Source organism: Nomascus leucogenys, chromosome 12, assembly GCF_006542625.1.
Source record: "Nomascus leucogenys isolate Asia chromosome 12, Asia_NLE_v1, whole genome shotgun sequence".
Taxonomy (NCBI): domain Eukaryota; kingdom Metazoa; phylum Chordata; class Mammalia; order Primates; family Hylobatidae; genus Nomascus; species Nomascus leucogenys.
The window spans coordinates 90,317,534-90,338,836 of record NC_044392.1 but is presented as its reverse complement, the minus strand read 5'-3'; the positions used below and the strand labels follow the sequence as shown (position 1 = coordinate 90,338,836).

At 36.0% G+C, this 21,303-nt stretch overlaps 1 protein-coding gene across 1 annotated transcript in view; it reads right to left on the bottom strand.

Moving 5' to 3' along the window:
* Positions 1-21,303, bottom strand: part of TTLL7 (tubulin tyrosine ligase like 7) — a 136,525-nt gene that overhangs the window by 23,356 nt on the left and 91,866 nt on the right. Inside the window, exons 15-19 of the mRNA XM_003260247.4 lie at positions 20,956-21,154; positions 17,238-17,443; positions 16,113-16,247; positions 13,831-13,911; positions 9-169 (exon numbers count right to left, since the gene is read on the bottom strand). Coding sequence (XP_003260295.2) covers positions 9-169; positions 13,831-13,911; positions 16,113-16,247; positions 17,238-17,443; positions 20,956-21,154 — 782 coding nt within the window. The remainder of the gene's footprint in view (positions 1-8; positions 170-13,830; positions 13,912-16,112; positions 16,248-17,237; positions 17,444-20,955; positions 21,155-21,303) is intronic.

Below are 21,303 nucleotides of genomic sequence, written 5' to 3'. Positions count from 1 at the left end.
GAACTTACCCTGAATCACAGAAACAGTTCCACAGCCCTTGGCCATGACTCCAGAGTAAGCGATTAAAAACCCGGTTGAAAATCCGATATAAATTTACTTCTTCGACATCAGGCACCTTCCAGATGCGTGGAAGAACTGTACGAATGCTTGTTCTCACTATGTCCAAAACCTAGTGGAAAAACCAAAGTACTTACAGTCTAGGAATGTATATCTGTGTCTACAATTCAAAGATGTAGCTTGAGCCCAGGAGTTCCAGACCAGCCTGGGCAATATAGTGAGAACTTGTCTCTACAAAACTTTTTTTAAAATTAGCCTGGCATTATGGCCTACATCTGTAGTCCCAGCTACCTGGCGGGGGGTGGGGGGGGGACTAAGATGGGAAGACTGCTTGAGCTCAAGCAGTCAAGGATGCAGTAAGCCATGATCAAAAGTAAAAGAAATAAAAATAAAATTCAAAGAGGAACACACACACATGAACAATAGCATAGAACAAAAAGTCTAGAAATAGGCCCATGTATTTATGAAACTTCAGTGTATGACAGAGGCAATTAACTTAGATCAGTGGAATAAGAAGAGACTGTTCAATAAATAGAGATTTCAAAATTATAATCTTTATGGATTGGATGAAGAAAAGATAAAGCTGAATCCCTCATTAAATTAAAAAGAATCAACTCTAGAGGGGTTAAGGTCTTACATGTTAATAAAAATAAACTATTCTGTATCTTAGTGGAAAGTACAGGTGAGTATTTTTTGGACCATGGGCTAGAAAAATACTACTTAAGTCACAAAAAGGTATGGACCATAAAAGATTAATAGATTTTGATTATATAAAAATTAAGAACTTCTGGTCATTAAATATACCTTAAAGAAAATAAAAGACAAACTTACAAACTGCAAAAATATATTCAAAACATATATATCCAACAAAAGATTAGTATCAGGAATACATAAGAATTTTTACCAAAATTTTTAATAGAAAAAATGGATAAAACATTACAAACAGGCATTTCAGAAAAGAGGAAATAAATATGCCCAATAAACATAAAGAACAAAAATTAAGGCTATAATAAGATATCCATGTAGCTGACAAAAATTAAAAGTCTGACAATATTAAGTGCTAGAGAGGATATGGAATCTACCGGGTCTCTCAGACATTGTTAGTGTGAGTACAGATTGGTGCACAAAGGGGAAAACAGTTTGGAGTTTGGTATTATCTCCTAAAGTTGAAAATTAATATCCCTATGGCCCAGCAGTTTTATTCCTGAAATTATTTCTCATAGGTAAAAACAGGAGGCAGCATGTACACGAACGTTCATAGCAGCTGTTAACAATTGTAAACACCTAGAAACAATCAAACTCTTCAACAACAGGAGATTCAGTAAATAAACAGTGGATACTCACCCCCTCTGGACTATTATGCAGTATTAATACAGTAGTCAAAATGAATCAAATATAACACACAAGATAGAACATCTTCCTAATAAATGGTAAGGTAAAAAAATGTACTAGAGACTATATATAGCATGATACCACCCCCATTTTTTTGAGGCAACGTCTCGCTCTGTCACCCAGGCTGGAGTGCAGGGGCACTATCTCAGCTTACTGTAGCCTCAACCTCTTAGGATCAAGCTATCCTCCCATCTCAGCCTCCTGAGGAGGCGGGACAAGAGGCTCACACCACCATGCCCGGCTAATTTTTGTATTTTTTTGTAGAGACAGGGTTTCACCACGTTGCCCAGGCTGGTCTTGAACTCCTGGGCTCTAGTGATCTGCCCACTATGGTCGCCCAAAATGCTGGGATTACAGGCATGCGCCATCACCCCTGACCATGATACGCTTCTAATAAAAGTAAAAACAATTTTTAAAAACACATGGGGAATACACATAAACATTATACATATATATATGAGAGAGAAGAAAGAGAAAAAAAGAGAGATAAAGAAAAAGAAAGAGAAGGAAGGAAGGAAGGGAGAGAGAGAAAAAGAAAGAAAGAAAGAAAGAAAGAAAGAAAGAAAGAAAGAAAGAAAGAAAGAAAGAAAGAAGAAAAGAAAGAAGAAAAGAAAAAGAGAGAGGGGGGAGGGGAGGGGAGGGGAGGTGAGAGGAGAGGAGAGGAGAGGAGAGGAGAGGAGAGGAGAGGAGAGGAGAGGAGAGGAGAGGAGAGGAGAGGAGAGATGAGATTAGTGAACACTGAGTTCAAGAATATAACTACTGGGCTGGGCGCGGTGGCTCACGCCTGTAATCCCAGAACTTTGGGAGGCCGAGGCGGGTGGATCACGAGGTCAGGAGATCGAGACCACGGTGAAACCCCGTCTCTACTAAAAATACAAAAAAATTAGCCAGGCGCGGTGGCGGGCGCCTGTAGTCCCAGCTACTCCGGAGGCTGAGGCAGGAGAATGGCGTGAACCCGGGAGGTGGAGCTTGCCACTGCACTCCAGCCTGGGTGACAGAGCGAGACTCCGCCTCCAAAAACAAAACAAAAGAATACAACTACCTGGGAAATGGGGAGCCAGGGGGATGGAAGGGAATCACTCGGTTATATACGTCATTTCCAAGAACCTAGCTTTTGATTTGCGTGTTGGGTTCACAGGTGGTATAATAAACTTAAAAACACTAAATAACACTAAATAAAAGCAGGCCATGCACAAACCAATCATGAAAGAGTATCATGAAATAAGGACTATGATTAATCTGGACCACTGAAATCCTAGAGGTCCTAAAAAATTTGTAAACCCCAAAAAACTGTTTTGTCTAATTCACATGTACTTGATACTTATGCAATGTAGGTATTTCCAACAAAATTCTTTTCTAAAAAAAACAAAAAAAGAAAGGAAAAAAAAGAAACACCAAATACTAATATTCTGATCTCCATTCATCAAAGTGGATTTTTCACTTTTTGTTTTATCTAGCTATAATTATGGCAACTGCCTATACAAATGAAAGTGAAAGATGAAAAGGGAAAAAGACTTTCAAACATAAACACTAAATAAAGACATTTCTCTCAACAGACATAAACATGAAGAATTGGAAGCAGATGAAAGAATGATTTGTTTCTCTTTAAAACAGCAATATTTAAAGAAATGATGTTAGTTATCTCTGATCAAGGCAAATTTAGAATAAACATTTGTTTAAAAATAAATTTAGTAAAAAGCTTTCAAGGTGATATTTATAGAAGACTAGGAACTACAGCTTCTCACAGGGAACTGTGTGACCAGCAGCATTCCTTCCCTTCCTGTTCCAGCTTCTTGCACTGTGACGGGGGCAGTAATACAAATCCTACTGTAGGTCAGGGTGTGTCCTAGGGGAAGGGGCAGGGGATGAGGGGGGAAAACGCAATCTGTAATAAAGTAGTGTGAGAAAAACCTCATGAAAAGGCTCATTACAGGTAACAAATGCTTCTTTATAAAGAGTAATATCTTAAAACTTCACAATAATACTGAAATATGAGTATCAAGGTATTAATTCATGCCTTTAAGTTTTTACAATTTTAAGCTATTAGTTTAACTCTTTATATTTTTTAGTGTAGAAAGCAGTGCTCATGACTAATGTGATATAAGAATAAACATTAACTGTAAATGATAAATTTAAATCATTTTTCTTCTCACTTTTCCTTTCTACTTTCTGTCAATATATTAGTAAGTAATAATAGGCCAAAAGTCATAGTGCAGAAAGAAAAGAATAAAAAAGTAGCCAAGATAACCCATATATTAGTCTCAAGGATAAATATGAGTTATATAAAATAACTGAAATTGAAAAGTGTTATTGATACTGGCAATTTTAACATTACCTTAAGTTCATCAGTTTTCACATTATATTATAAAATGATTATTCAATTTTAAAATGATAAAGGATTTGAGATCACGGAGTATTCATTCATTTCTTTTTAAATACACTTCAAGGGCAACTAACATGTATCATCCACCTGCTCTATGCCAAACAATGTGCTAGGTGCATTACTTAGAGGAGATTCTTTTGACCACTACTCTGCATATACTTTCTTAATTTAGAGGGAATTTTAATAGCATGACAATACCATATTCTAGCCCATACATGACTAAAAGCAGCAACTTGAGAATGGAGCCAGGGAGTTAGGGATGGGGAAGGCTTCTGCTCCATTCCTAATGTTTTCTTCAATATGGAGATGGAAAAATCTGCAGGCACCATGGCACACCATCAGGCACCCCTACCTAAGAAGCAATTTCCCAGATTGGTGAGACTGGCATGGTTTGGGCAAACTAGGCACATTCTCCTTCCTGTCCAGAGCAAACCACTGGGAACATGCATTCCTCTTTGCTTCTCTTTGCTTTCAGTTTTCAAGGAGCCTCCACAAGAAGGCAAGCTTTGGTCCTGGGAGACCCACCCCTATAATTTGGAGGACATGGAATAACAGACTGAGGGAACAGGAACCCAAATCCCTCAACTCTCCTCTGAGTCTTCACATAAGCTCTTTCCTCTGCCTGAAACAGTCTTCTCCTTTCTCTTCATCTGATAAACTTCTATGTTTCACTTCAAATGCCACTTCTAAGGGAAACTTTATCTGCCACTGAACTATTGTTTGATATCTTAATGCCCAGTTCTTCCTTTATTAGCAATCATCGTATTTTATTTTAATTTCCTGTTTAATTAATGGTGACTGTTATGCATATAAAGGGAGTAAATTCTGCCCATCTTGGTAATAAAGTTACCAGGTCCCCAAGGCTTAAGACAAGGTCTATCATTTAGTAGGTTCCTGTCTTAGTGAGTCATTCCTTGCAAGAAAGTAACACCTATGTAGACAAGGTAAAAAATCATTGAGAGAACTTACCATGTGCCAAGCACTGTTCTAAGCACTTTTACATATATTAACTTATTTAGTCCTCAAAACAAAAACATGAGATAGATACTATTGGTCCACAGTCCCTTTCCAAAAATCTCAAGCTTAGATTCCATAATCATACATATTATTATTTCTGCAGGAAAAAAACATAAATATTCAAAGCAAGAGATAGACAAAATCAATACATAAGTTCTTGTCAGGGCATTGTCACCAAATGAATTCAGGGAGGTTAGGTTTTGCTGCCTAGGGGTTATGAAAATTTTTTTGGTCGTGAAAACATTTTGGATCCCCATTTTATGGATGAGAAAACTCAGGCACAAAGTAGATAAGTAACTTGCCCAAGATTACCCAGCTCATTGTATCCAGACCTATGCTCTTAACTGCATCCAGCACTGCCTCACAATTTAGATTTTTCAGATGCCAGCAGCAAAAGCCTAGAGAGAACCCCATTATCTCTTCTTAGATTCAGATTCATCTCTAGTCAAATGGTATTTGGGAGGAGGGTGGGATCACTGTGTAAAAACAAGGTTGCCTAGGCACCCCCTCCTTTATGGCCATGGAGTATGGAATAGTTTGTTTAGAAGGCTATACAGATGGGGAGACAATGACTGCACTTTTAGCCAAACACTCACCTGCTAATTTTAAGAAAGCACAGACCAGGCAGGCAAGAAATGAGACCGGAATGAGATAAATTAGTGCCAGTTCTACTTGTGATGCTTTTTTGGATTTCTGGTGCTTTGGGGATTGAAGAAATTGGGTGTAAGATGAATAATTTGTGAAACACAAAAATAAATGATCAGCAAGGTGCCCTTGTGTTATCTGTGGGCTTAAGTGAGGCTAACTTATAGAATATAGGTATCCATTTCCTTACATTATGACTTTTAAAAGCATCCCAATCCAACATTAAGCTCTCCAAGGGAAAAAATAAATGGGAGAGTCAGTCAATGACAACATTAATAAAATGAAAAGATTTGTCTTTTCCACATGAAATATAGCACATTTGAAGGCATAAAGCACACAGACAAATTCATATTTTGCAAGAGCATACAGATGTTGAATGACAAACTGCTCCATATGGCTGAACAGTTGGTCCTAAATTAAAATAATGGCACGAGGTGAAGGCGGTTTAGAAATAACATTAAAATCACTACATGCTGTACTACTGATGCATGCAGCAGCGATGGCTATAGGGTAAAGGCATCTTTGCTGATGCAAAATGAACAGCTCTGAACAGCATCTATGTCAGCCTGAATAAAACAGAGATGGAAAATAGTATCATCAAAATGCATGCAGAAGCAGCCGCAGTAGGTATTAAAAATAAACTGCTATTTAGAGAAGTAATACTTGATAAACAAGGATCTCTTAGCACCCTAAAATAAATGCAAATATAGTACAACCTTAATATCATTAGTTATTTCTCTTCATCCTCCACTCTTAGTTTATGTTTAGGTATCACATAAGATAATAAGCTTTTCGGCAAATCTGGCATTCTTTGCAGCCCACCAACATGACTATATTTTCATACTTCATATATATTCCTCACAAACTATATAAAGCAACTGCATTCTTGGGAGAAAGCTAAATTATGCAAGTATGGAGTTACCACAACATGACGTTAAATAAGATTAACTATTTCCATTTTCACCTGGTGAGGGTTCTTTTCAGGATTTAATTCTCATACCCTTGATCTTTACATTTTACATCCATTAAGGAAAATTTGAAGGCAAATAATTTTTTTTTAATTTCCAAGAACAGAAAAAAGGAAAGCATGTGGAAGACTCTGTGTGTATGTCATTCTAATCTCGGAGCTTTACAACAGGCTAATAACCACAAATGCCTCAATCCTGGAACAGGAAAAGTGGGACACATATTTCCATAATGGTCTCTAAATGGAATTAAGATACTTAAATAAGAATCTTGTGCCTGCATACCTTGACTGGTGCCTGGGGCATGGTAGTCCCTCAATAAATATCTGTTGAATGCATGATTAAGTGAGCAAATAAATGAATGAGTAAACAACTCTCGAAATCCCTAACAGTGTCTAGCATATTATTTGTATAAAATTGGCAACCAATAAATGTTTGTTAAATTAAAATGTATCATGCACAGTCTTTGTGGCAGCCATGGAGATGTGCCACTTAAATTAACATGTTTCAAAGAATGCAGTTAGCTGATGGCTTCCCCACTGGGTATCCACTGCAATATTCAAACCATGCTTACACTCTCCCGAGATAGTTACCAGCCAAGGATGAAGCATGGCTGGGATAAGAGTGAAGAGCTATTTCTGCTCACTGTGATCCCTTCAACAGCCAGTCTTTGTTCTGGGCTCCCCATCAGCCTGACCACGACTTTCTCAGAGATCCACTAAAGTCTGAGGTTCTTCCTACCCAGTCCTCCTCCCTTGCATTCACTGGAGTCAGACCTGCATTGTAGCCCTAAGGCTCTTCCTGCCTACCTGCGCTCTCTCCCCCCATTATCTTCCTTGGGTGTTTTCCACTAAAAAAAAAAAAAAAAAAAAAAAAAAAAAAAACTTTCACTGTTAATTCCACCTTAGTGTCTGCCTCCCAGAAGATTAAGCTGGTAAAGCTTTTCAATGATTATTGACTGACATCACAGCCAAAAGAAGGATGGATCTGATTAACATGCATCTAATGTAAATTAGTTAAGTCCTTAGCTTTCTAAACAAATACATTTTTATAATATCTACTTCTGCATTCCACAGCTGACCTACATTTCCAGGTTTCTTTTAGTTTCTTGGATGCAGTTTCTAGCTTTATAAGACAATAGCACAAGTTTCTAACTGATAGCCAAATAAATGATCAACATGTTATAGGCCAACAGACAATTTTTATACATCATTTTTATATATTCTATACAAAAGAATACCCCATATGAAGAATTCTTAGTAAAATAAAATATGTCAGAGAAACAGTCTGACACGGGGAACCTTAGTAGAAATGAAAAAATTTCAGCCTGCAACCCTTCTAAGGCTAGAGTACATTCCCTTATGATGTCTCGCTTAAGCACAAGGACCCTTCAATACTTAATGTTGTAAACCTCAGAGAAGTTCTGAGAAGTCACCTGTCCAAGGTAAAGGGCATAGGCAATACTGAACTCAAGTCCATACTGCTTCATGAGATGTCCACTACAATGGCATGTAATGAAAAGAGGTCTAGTAACTCTTTCTATTACATACTTTTTCCTCTCTAATTTCACCATATAAAGCATTTTTTCAATGCACTTTGACTCATTATTATATTAGCTCTTATATTGTCAGGCAAAAAAAAATATTTCAGTCAGTCACTGTCTGGTCACTTTACCTCTGATTTTATCGGAAATAAATTTCGGGTAGGGAAGAGGTGGAGAAAAAAATTATATATTAAATATATGTATATAAATAAATCAGCTAAACACATTTAAATTTGTTCCAATGATTATTTCCAAAATTACCTCTATATTTTTCTCTTATTCCTGTCTGGGGTAAATTTTGAGTATTTCACATAATTAATTCTAATGCTACTTATTAAGTAGACAAAATTTTTTTTAAAAAATCCCAATAAGAATCTGTTTACATTAGAGTTCAATACCTCTGTTGCTGGCTGGTTTGCACTGCTGGCTGGCTTGATGATTTGTATTCATGATGTGTATATTTGTTAGGCTTCTTTTTGTGAATATAGATAAAAGAACCTATACATTTCGGCAGGGTTAACTTTATAAAAATGGAAAGTTCTACAAAACTTTATAGTAAATTTTTAATATAAAGCTCCTTATATTAGTTACTCATGGGTAAGGGGTCTTAAATTACCTGAATAAGGGAAAGAATGTCATCACAGAATGAATGCTGCTGAAAGCTGTCCTCTGCTTATTTTCCCAGACGTGCCTCACATTTCACTATATATCTGAGAAATTTGAGTCTGTTTTGGGAAGGCCTCTTAAAGAACAAAACTGTTGAAGGGAGAAAAGGAGCCCCATAATCATGAGAATAGCAAGAAAAATTGCTATAAACAAGTTGCACCTGTTTAAATCCTGGGCTTCCACTTCTTTCACAGCCTAGGAGTAGCACTCCTCAGCGACTTCCAGGGGTCCATAAAATTGGGCATCTTTGCAAGATAAACTTGCTGTAGTTAAGATCAGCCCTTTCTGTTCTTTTAAGAGCCAAAATTCAATATATGAATTTTTCTGTGAAAAATAGAATTGTCTATAGAATTGTCTATTAAATTGTCTATGTAGAAGAATGACAGTAAACGTTTGGGTAGTGCAAACTGTGGGACTTTAACAAGCTTTTACTGAAGACAGAATACATCGTTACTTTCTGCAAGCACAAAGGAAACACAATACCTTTGATTTATACCAAAGGAAGAAGCAGTGAAGAAGCAGCAAAGGAGCTCAAAAAAAAGAGTAGCAGGGTATAAAAATTGTAATAAAGCTCCTCCCCTCACATTAGTCCTTCCACTCCCTCCACATAACAGTGTATGATTAATACTTAAAGGTGGTTGTACATCTGAGAACTGGAAGAAAAGATTACATAAAAATAGTTCACTCCAAATATTCTTAGAGTAAATCAGTATCAAAGAAGTAGATATACTGGTATATGTACTCAGTAGTAAATTTATAAACAAGCATTTATTTTTCCTCTAAATGTGGAAAGTCAATTGAGCATAATAACCCTAAAACATATGAAATTGTTTCTTCCAATTCACAAATATTATTATTCACACATATCATTTAATCATCCCGGCCGGGCGCGGTGGCTCACGCTTGTAATCCCAGCACTTTGGGAGGCCAAGGCGGGCGGATCACGAGGTCAGGAGATCGAGACCACGGTGAAGCCCTGTCTCTACTAAAAAATACAAAAAATTAGCTGGGCGTGGTGGCGGGCGCCTGTAGTCCCAGCTACTCGGAGAGGCTGAGGCAGGAGAATGGCGTGAACCCGGGAGGCGGAGCTTGCAGTGAGCCGAGATCGCGCCACTGCACTCCAGCCTGGGCGACAGAGTGAGACTCCATCTCAAAAAAAAAAAAAAAAAAAAAAAAAATCATCCCATCAATGTTTATCAGGCCTTCTCACATCACAAGTAAAAAACAGAATAGCACTGTCTTATTGCTGTCAAATAAACATCACTAACTAGTAAGGAAAGAAGGCTACAGAAAGAAGCAGCTAGCTTGCTATTGAGTCTAGAATTACAAGAGCCTAGAATGGAATCAACAAAAATTGATAGAAAGCCTTCTGCAGGTAACTACAAAATGAGACCCCTCCTCTGGCTTTTTAGAGGGATGGAAAAAATTATCCATAAATTTCTCAAGGGAGATCATAAGATAACTGAATACAAAGTGCCATGAAGATTCAAGTAGGGAAAGATATCTGCTTGTAGGGGACTCCAGATGCTTTGTGAAGGAGATGGGGGTGGACCTTCAAAATATGTGGTGTGTGAGATTGTAAAGAAGGTATTCTAGTTAGCAAGGACAGCCGAAGCAAGGTCCTGGGGTCAGGGAGAGACACTCTCTGCCTCTTTCCCTTATTCCTACCTCAATACAAACAAACGCATAGCACCGTTACTTCACAAGCTCTTTCCATGGAAATGCCTTATCACTGTGATGAATGCTCATGTACAAAAATCTTTTATACATTCAGGCAATTATTCTGTAGGATGGAATGCTGGAAGTGGTTTTGCTGACTCGTAAGATTATGAACATGTCATTTTAATAGATACTACAAATTACTTTTCTAAAAACTTGTACCAATGTACTATCTTTCTCTCTAATGGTATAGCAAAGGCCCCTTTACCCATACTATTTCCATCACTGGATATTATGTGTCTTATTAATTTTTGCTCATATGATGTTTTTTACTTGCTTTTTCTTCTTCATTAGTAAGGTCAAGGATCTATTTATATGTCAAATGGCTTTCTGAAATCCATAAGTTGTCTTTTCTTGGTCTTTCTATATGCTTTGCCATTTTATTTGTCAATATTTACAGGCAATTTTATTTTGTTGATTGATTTGCAGAAGGTATTGGCTCACTAGTGTTACTTTTCATTTTATGTGCTACACTTATCTGTCTTCCTCAAACTCCTCCTCTATCCCCCACCCAATTGCCCTCACAACTTCTGCCTCTTAAGATATCTTTTACCTTTCATAAGATTTTATGTAATCAAATCTGTTGATCTTTTCCTAAGATTATAAACTTATCCTTTGTATTTTCTTTTAAATCTTTAACATTTTCTTTTTTACATAGAAAGCGGCAATCATAAGAAGTTTGTTTTTATATGGTGAGAATTAAGGCTCCAACTTAATTTTCTTACAAATAGATAATTGCTTCAGTACCACTTAGTGGAAAAATCATCTTTTCTCTATTGGTTTGAAATGCGACATTTATCCTGTATTATTAATATCGTACTCTCTATTTTTTTAGATTAGCAACGTATCTACACTTCTCTCTCTTCTAGATTACAAAAATTATATGGACTTAAGGAAATTCAGGGTTCCAATTCTAATAAAAAGTCTGTAACTCCATTAATCGAAGCCAAAGTCAGCAACTTGAAAACATATTCAGGGCTTCCCATGTGTTTTGCAATCTGCCTCTGTCACCAGCTTTACTATACCCTCCTCAACAGTGTACTCTACGTGGCACATGGCAGGACACTAAGCAAATATTTGCTGAATGAGTTAATGAGCAACAGTGAGTTCAGCTTACTCAGATAAAAGTATATAACTTAACAGTTATCATGTAATCAGCATCAAGTTTCAGCTTATTCATGATAATTCCTAGAAAGGGCAAGTGATAGTTTGTATTACTGAAGGAATTCGACAACTTCACTCCGCTACTAAAATAGACTATCTCCCAGAAAACAATGTTACAGTGCAGTTGATGGGCCCCTCACGGTGCTGGCCACTCCACTCTTCCACTCTCCAAGACAACCATTATGTACCTTATACTCTCTCCCCAAATCTCCAGAAGCCCTCCCCAACCAGAAGAAAACTTTCCCATTTTCCACCACATTCCCGTGCGCCTGCCTTCCCCCCTGTTAGAATAAATGCTCTTGATTAGGAAAACCCTCCCCCTCTCACAGCTTACTTACTCAAGAACTTTTTATCACCTCTCTTTCCTGGGCCATTCCTCAATTCTAACGTCATTCTCATCATCATACAAACTGAAAATACCTTCATCTTAAAAAAAAAAAAAAAAAAAAAAAAAACCTTCTTGTTGGCCCACATTCCTCTCCATCTACCACCACCACATTTCCCTTTGACCTCTATAGCAAAATTCCTTGAAAAAGTGCCTGTAGTAACTGTGGTGTTTTGCCCTCCACTTTTCTTCTTCTTGTACATATTCCAAGTTTTACTCCCCACTACCCCTCTAAATTTATGATTGGAGTCATCACTAACATCCACATTGCCAAAAATTACAGTCGGTTCTTAGTGCTCAGCTTACAACCTCTGTCAGCAACACATGACACGATTGATTACTCTGTCCTTAAAATAATTTCTGTACTTAGCTTCAAGGACACCCAGTTCTCATGGTTTTTTCACATTTTACTGGCTGCTCCTTCTCAGTCCCCTTTGATAGATTCTCCCCATGTCTCTTATTTCTACATGTAGGAGTGGCCCAGGCCTCAGTCCTTGAAACTCGAGGTAGTTTCAGCTAGTTGACACCTTAAATATCTCAGAGACTCCTAAATTTTTGTTCACCATATACAATCTTAGCCCTAAACTCAAAACTCTTATACAACTACACACTCAACATTTTCACTTGGATGTCCAATCAATATATCAACATCAACATGGTCAAAATAAAAATAAAATGAAACAACAGAAACAGCAAAACCCTCCCCCTCTTTCTCCAGCATCCATCCACTCAGTTACCACCCTAGCTAAGCACCCGTTAGCTCTTGCTTCAGTTACCCTAAAAACCTTCTAGCTGGTCCCTATTTCTATTCTGCCAAATTCTCACTCCCCCAGTTCTATTCTCCACAAGTAGTTCTCATGATTCGCTTAAATTCTAACAGGCTATGTAACTTCTCTACTCAAAATTTCCCGTGGTTCCTCATCAACTGGAATAAAACCCAGTATCTTTCCATAGCCTATAAAGTTGTGATCTAGGTCCTCCCTATCTGTCCAACCTTATCTCTTACCAAGACTCCATCACTCACCATTTTCCAGCTAAAACAGACTATCCTATAAATATATAAATAAAATGGTGACTTGCTCTGCTTCATATACCCATCAAACTAATTTCTACCTCAGCATCTCTGCATTTGTTCTTCCCTCTGCGTGAAACATTGTCTCTGCAGATATCTGTATAGCATGATTCTCATTTCATTTAAGTCTCTGCTCAAATACTACCTTCCCTCTATTTTTTATCTCAATTTATTTTTCTTCATAGTACTTAGTACAGTCATCCCTCTGCACCTATGAGGATTGGCTTCAGGACCCCCACTCCCAGATAGCAAAATCCATGGATGCTCAAGTCCATGATATAAAATGGTGGAATATTTGCATATAACCTATGCACATCCTCCTGTATATTTTAAATCATCTCTAGATTACTTATAATTACTTATAATATCTAATACAATGTAAATGTTATGTAAATAGTTGTTACACTCTTGTATTGCTTAGGAATAATGACAAGAGAAAAAAAGTCTGTACATGTTCAGCACAGACAAAGCCATCCTTTTTTTTTCCAAACATGTTCAATCCCTGGTTGGTTGCACCCATGGATGTGAAACCCACAGACATAGAAGGCTGACTGTACTACCTTACATTCTATTACACATTTGTTTATTATCAGACATCTTAACTAGAATGTAAGTTCTATGAAAGCATAGATTTTTTAAAATCCACTTTTGTATCCTCAGAACCTAGAAGAGTGCCTGACACATAATAGATACTTAATAAGGGTTTGTTGAAGAAATGAGTAAACAAATGAGCAAATATACAGTCTGTCCATGAATTTGGCTTAATGATCCTAGCTTAATACATAATCCGAGAGGAAAAAACTGTTTTTGAGCATTACTCACTTTTCGTTGTTTTACAGAGTCCAATTTTATGAGCCAATATGAAGCCACTTTGGTTTTATGATACTTCCAGTTATCGATGATCTGTTTGGAAGGAGAAACATTAAGAAATTTACAGGTTGAAACCCATTTTTTAAATTAATTTGTGTAATGAAAGCACTATAATATTACTTGCAACAAATAATGCCAACTTTCATAAAAAGACATGTGCAAAGATTTCTAATACAAATTAAAGAAGTCATCTACATCCAAAGCTTTCTATTCTACTTGTATTAAGAATACAATCTCTGTGGCCCACACCTGTAATCCCAGCACTTTGGGAGGCCAAGGCAGGCAGATCACTTGAGGCCAGGAGTTCAAGACCAGCCTGGCCAATATGGCAAAACCCCATCTCTATTAAAAATATAAAAATTAGCTGGGTGTGGTAGTGCAGGCCTGTAATCCCAGCTATTTGGGTGGCTGAGGCACAAGAATCACTGGAATCCAAGAGGTGGAGGTTGCAGTGAGCTGAGATTATACCACTGCACTCCAGCCTGGGCAACAGAGTGAGACACTGTCTCAAAAACAAAAACCAATCTCCAATGAATGAAAGTCAAATGTCTTCAGGCACATAAGATTTGGCAAGAAATCCAAGACATAGATTTTTCATTTGTATTTTAGAGGCTGATTTATGACATCATTCATAGTAATAAAATATTGAATAATGCATTAGAAGGCAGCCTATATAAAATGAGAATTCTACTTTGTTTTGTTTTTTGTGCAAGTCTGCAAAACTTCTGAATATATAGTCTTGTAATATATACTGTAGTAAACAGATTAAAATATTTACCACATATAGTGAACACACAGTAAACAATTTGATGTCTGCTATAATTATTAATTATATTTTATTAATTATATAAGCCTATATATATTCTTTATAGAACAATCATGATAGTCAGAAATATTAGTTTTACTCTCCAATTGTTTAATTTTCTTCTACCTGATTCAAAAAGATGGGATATAACTAATGTCTCTAAGAAATATATAAAATAAAGTGCTACAAAGTCATTAGCTATATGTAGAAAATTTTATCAAATAAGATGACATATGTAAATAAAAGCACATCTAGCATAATACTTAACATCCAATGCTTTCTTTCATTTCCTTTGATGTAACTAAGTAGCACCTAGCTTGCAAACAAGTTACCATTTTCACTTTTTAAAAATATATATAACAACAAAATATATAATAATTGGGGGCTTTGCTTATGACTGTGTCATCAGTACATAATATAAATTGTAATTATGGGTATTTTTCAGCAAGAAAGTCTCTTTTATTGTTGTTTGTTTGCTTTTTGTTTCTACACACTTACTTTAGACAGGTCTAAAGTATATGCTAAAAACCGAAAATGCCAAGTGCATGGCTGTAGTTTTTATCTTATAACTGGCCACTAGATGGTGCCTTCTCCTCTGGAAAAAAAAACACATATATATATATATATATGTGTGTGTTTATATATATATAAAATTTATAAAATTGTATTTGTAAAAAAATATATGGCCCAAAATACATTTTTATGTATTTATAAATACACATGTGGCCCCCAAAAAACAAGGTTCTATTACTGAAGGAACGAAAAGGATGTTTGAATGAAGAAATGTAATCTTGCGTGAAGAAATGCTCTTTCACCAAAATTATCTGAAATAACTTGGACCCTCTTTCTAAATTAGGAGTAAGTCACTGATTTTAATGTGAATTTTAGGACCCTCTGACATTTTAGAATGTTCCACTGGGTGGTGCACATGTGTATGTAACCAGAAAAACACACAGCTCAGCATTAGTCATTTCAAAAATCTGACCCCAAAAATGTGACATTCAAGGTGTCACATTCGAATATTCTTGACATTTTATGCCACAGCCCCACATTTTTCATCATACCGCATTCCATATTAGTTCTTTCTAAATCTTTATAGCAGCAGGCTTAACATGATATTTGATTAATCATTAAGAACAATAATTATTTAACACTAATTATTCTCACTTGATGAAGCAGACTTATCATTAAAATAGCACTATATACTAAAAGATATTTTGCACTGCTAATTATAATCTGATCTCACTGTTCATGAATTGTAACAATTAAAATAAACCCCTGCATTTTCTAAAGCTAGTAGAGGTTGAAAAGAACATCAATTAAATTTACTATGTCATTGAGCATAATACCTTCGGAAATAAATTCTAATATTTTAAGAAGAATAAAAAGGTACCAGCTCCTTGGCATTTTAGATACATCAGATACTCACATCTTCTATCAGAAGTTCTGATTCTGCATCTGACTTTCCTGGAAACCGGATCTTCATGTCCTTGAGAACAAATAAGGTCTGACTTGTTAGATCATCTTCTTGTTCTTTTGTTTTCAGTTGCCGCAAAGACTCACTCTTAAATTTGAAAGAATACAGATATTTGGAGGGGGTCTTATTTCATTGTGCCAGTATAATCTGAAAGATATTTCTAGGTAAAAATGATGCACTTTTAACTGAAAACAATAACAATGAAAAAGGAAGAAAATTTTCTTTTACACTTGTGAATTCTTTGGATTAAATGGATATGAATCCCAAGAGTGTCTTTCACACTTCCACAAGGTTATACTTATTTGGCTCAAAGTACTAAAATAAAAATATAAATACTTAAAAAGGACTTCCTGGTCAGTTTCATTTGCTACATATACCTTAGGCAATTTTTCTTGATTAGAAAAAAAAATTCATTGTTACCAAGTGAAATTCACTCACTTATATTTCCTGACTTCCCTTTGGAAACACGATCCATATTAAATAAGCAAATTAAATAAATCCTTAGTCTATGTGAAGGTAGTCAGAGCTATCTATTTGAGCATCTAAAAGTAAGCCTTCTTACAAACTAAATTCACTACTTTCTCAATACCAAATCTCTGGGATTCATGCTAACAAGGGAATACTATGTTAATTTAACATACAGAACACATTATAAATAACATTGTACTTAAGTGTTCTAAGGAGAATTTATCATTTTTTTAACCTATTAATCAACTGTCCCATTAAGTAAAATTTTCCAAATTTCCTCAAATTTAAAGATAGATTGCATAATACACTGCAAAACCATACATTTCCTCAGGTAATTTTCAGTAATATTATCCTACTATATCAGCAAATAGAAAATAAAATATTGCTCTTCTCAGTGTTCATCTTTGAGTTCTGTGATAGAGTGAAGTCTGCACTTTTTAAGAGTCATACTAAATTGTAGGCTAAGCTAGGTGAATAATCAAATTTCAAGAGGTCATGAGTTGAATTATGGAAAGGATCTGAGGTTCAGTCTGTCCTCCTCTCATCTGATCCCCTTTGCCTGAGTACAGAGCTCCCTGTAATCTTGAAAGAGCAAAACAGACGACCTACCACTTGAGAGTTGGTAGAGCAGGCATCATTACTGTGAGGCAGATGCCTCACATAGGAGGAAGCACGGTTTAAGGAATGTGACCGAGATGCAGAAGTTGGCCGTGACACAGATATCATTTGTTGAGCAGAAAATGGGCGGGTGTCCCCACTGGAAGGTGACTGAGCAGAGATGGACCGAGGGCAGCTGACTGAACGTCTTATGGAGCCTATCAGTGATGGAGAAGAGGGATACTACAGTAGCAGTATTAACACAAGTTTTTCACTGTATGAAGTCTATATAAACTAAAGATTATAGCAGCTAGTAGTAAAGTGGCAATAAATGTCAAAGCATAGGCATCATCAAGAGAATATGAGTTTGGAATACATTTTTCAACAACAGTGAACTTGTTGCAGAAGAACCCCTGTGATGTATAAAAAATGGCCCTTGTGGGAATAATACTATCAACAATCCTTCAATGTTACATCCTCAAAACATGAGATAAGAGAACCAGAAAAAGGAAAATTAGCATTTATGGAGCACCTTCTATAAGCCAGGCATTGTGCTAAGTGCTACACTTTTATCTTAGTCCTCATGGAAACCCTCTGAAGTAGGGATCTCCATTGCCCAGAGGCTTAGAGAAAGAACTTTTTCAAGGTCATACAGCAAGACAGTGGTCAAGATCAGGTTTCAATCCTGACCCTATCTAATTCCAGTGTCTTCCCTTTTTCTATAATACCAGATGCTATCCACTATCCCTTGAGATTTGACTGGTCACTCACAAGAATCTCTCTATAGGTTAGAGATTGAACATTTTACAGCAAGATTCATAGGGAGCGCTGGAAAGGAGTATAGAGAGTGTACAGGCTAAATAGGTTAAGTTATAGAATTTAGAACCCATGAGGAAAAAAAACGGTAATAAAACAAAAGAAAAATATACAGATTATCCTAACGGAGTTTAAATATAGAATTGGTTATTATAAAGAGTAGTACTGAACAGAGAGTATTCTAATTCACAAGAGTAAATAATTTTTTTAACTAGGTTAAATTCCAATAGAAAAAGACTTAAGTAAAGAAAAAAATGTATGGAGCTATAGGGTTGTTATCTGAAGAAATATCTAAGAGAAACCATAAAATATCTTCCCCAATGCATATTAAGAACATCTAATAAAGAAAACCAACTATTCCAGATAAATTTTGACTCCTGATACAAGGAAATAGATCATCACTCAATACTATCAATATTTTTATTGTTTTTCAGTGCCTATGGTCTATATATCCTCTGTTCTGTATTCTTTCTCTGCTTGGGGAATATATCTTCATTAATTAAATAATTTAGTAAAATTCACATGAAGCCAGGTTGAATACCCAAGTATTTCTCTTCATTAGCTTTTGAAAAAAAATTTAAACCTTTATAAAGGGAATAGACATAAGCTTTATATTTAGGGATGTACTTCTAAATTAAATTTTGGAGAGTACAAAAAGGTATACTTATTAAAGCTATAAAAGATTTTTAAAAACTTCTCTTTGTTCCAATGATTAACTTCCTTCTGAACCTGAAACTGTCACCGCTTTTCAAAATGACACTGCTTCTATATTTCTAGAGAAGGGCTATGTGAGGAACATACCACTGGTCAATCTTTTTTTTTTTTTTTTTAACAAAGAACTGCACATATTTAATGTGCGCCGAGAGCAAACTTATACTAAGAAAATACCCAAGGCATGTGCTTGTAACTGCACTGTAGTCCTACTCCCTTTGAGGGGTTATGGTAATGGTTTGGTTGTATATAACCTGATCACTGGGCAGAAGGAAAATATCCTTTGTCTTGAATCATCACAGATTACTTTTTTTTCTTCTTTTTTTTTTTTTTTTTTTGCCTACACATGCTAGAAATTCAGATAGAATAAGTAGCTAGACATGCCAATGATGTTTGGGTAGGTTCACAAAAAATCTTTGTAACTTGCATATCCCTTTGAAGCTGAAATAAGTTTGAATTTTTCAAACTATATACAAGAGAAAGTGTTACGCATAATCTGGATTTTGTCCTTGATCATCAGCATCACTCTGAAGACAAAACGCAAGTAGGATTTGTGGCTGAAATGTTCCTTAATGTAAGATTAAAGAAAGAATAAACACAAAGTGAAAGACTTGTTACAATTTCTCGTGAATATAAAAATAAAATATAACTAGTAAAAAAGACGTAATTAAATCAGGCTAGATTTCAAATGAAAATTCATACTTAAAAACATTTTAAAAATCTGTATATTTTAGTGCACTATTGTCTGATATCAATTTGTTAACCTATTGGTCTGAGAACAAAGAACAATCTCAGAGTTATAAGAATGTTAGCAAATTTTCCCTAACCTGTCCTCATCCCCCATCAGTTCATGCCATTAGGGAGTTACACATCAGCTAATAGGAAAGGGAATTAAAAACTGACCAAATTTGGGCATAAAAATGTCAGCTTCTAAAATCAACACAGAGCCATACTTACACAAAGACACACTGAAAGTATTTCAGGAATCCTTAAGAAAAACGGAAGCAAATGATGAAATAGCTTACAAACTGTGTAACAGGTGCTCAATAAACATTTCTTAAATGAATGAGTAAATAAATAAATGAAATGGAACACAATACATTAATTCTCCTCCAAAGACATAAACCCGGAAAGATATGAAGTAGTAGCAATGTTTCTTTAGAGAATAACATATAAACAAAGACCATTCCTCTAAAAGCTTCATCTATTGGTTCTTTATTCCTCACGCATTTTGCCGTAAGTGTTTAAGGCCAGTTTTAAAACATCCACATTATCAGGGAAGTTAACATATTAAATACACTGCTGAGGGTAGAAAGGGCTCAGAATTGTGTTCACTGCATTATTGAGCTGGTTCCTTTAGTGGAACCCTAGGACAGTGGAGCACGAGGCAAATTGAGATATGAGAGACGAGGGTTCAGATAAGTCCTGGACTGGAGGCAGCATTAGGAAGGGGTTTTCCAACTGAATCTAGGCAAACAGCAATCCCACACTGGACATTTGGGGATGAAAGAAAAATCACAGACACAATATTGCACATTTGGAATTGAAGAATAAATGAAAGAAGAGACAAAGGAAGAGAGAGAGAATGTAAAAAGAAATACAGACAGAAGGAGAGAAAAGGAAGCAGAAAAGGAAGGGGATGGAGCAGCTGGTTGGCTGCTATCCTAAGTAGTTCCTATGCATCATAAGCCCTGACTTAAGTACTCACCCGTGATGAAAATGGGAGGGAACAAAACTTCAACTATTTCACAATTATGTAACTTACAGATACATTCAAGTCAGATGCCTAGGGATATACATACTTTTTGAAAAATATATAATAAGTGATAGTATAAAACAAAGTGGGTGAAGGAAGTAGAGAGGCAGAAATTGAATGAGAGAGAATATATTGGCTTAAGAGACACATAATCATCAGATCAGCCATGAGGCACATTTTACAAAACCCAGGCAAAAATCTGGCACCTAACAAAAACGATGAAATATAAAAGAATAGATCCTTAATCCAGCCCTTTCGTTTTCTATTTGCAGATCTTGAAAGGGATTAAGGGATGTGCCCGAGTCTGGTTAGGGAAGGAAGTGGGATGGAATCCAGGTCTCCTCACACACAACAGAGTACATTTGGCCCAAGGACCTTTTACTGGGTTTAATAATTTCAGTTCCATAATTCTTTATATAACATCTAAATTAGAAGAAATTGACTTACTGGGTTGTTGAATTAATTTGTAGTGGTTGGAGGGTTTAAGATTATATGTAACTTGCTTTTCTCTCTTCTTATTTTGGTACTCTTCTTTTTCATTTTCGTCAGATTCTGAAGAGCTGCTGCTACTATCATAACTGCTGTCACTGCTGCAGTACTTTGGTCTTTTCATTATCTCAGTACTCTCAGGCATAGAACACAGAGGCTAAAAAGACGGAAATGTGTTATTTTGTTAGAATTCTTAAAAAAGGTTTATTGATATGATTAGTTACTATTTTTAATTTCCCCCTATGCTTGCTGCTTTTTACTGAAGGTTGAGAATCCCCCCAAATACTAGTGCTGCCATGCTGCTTA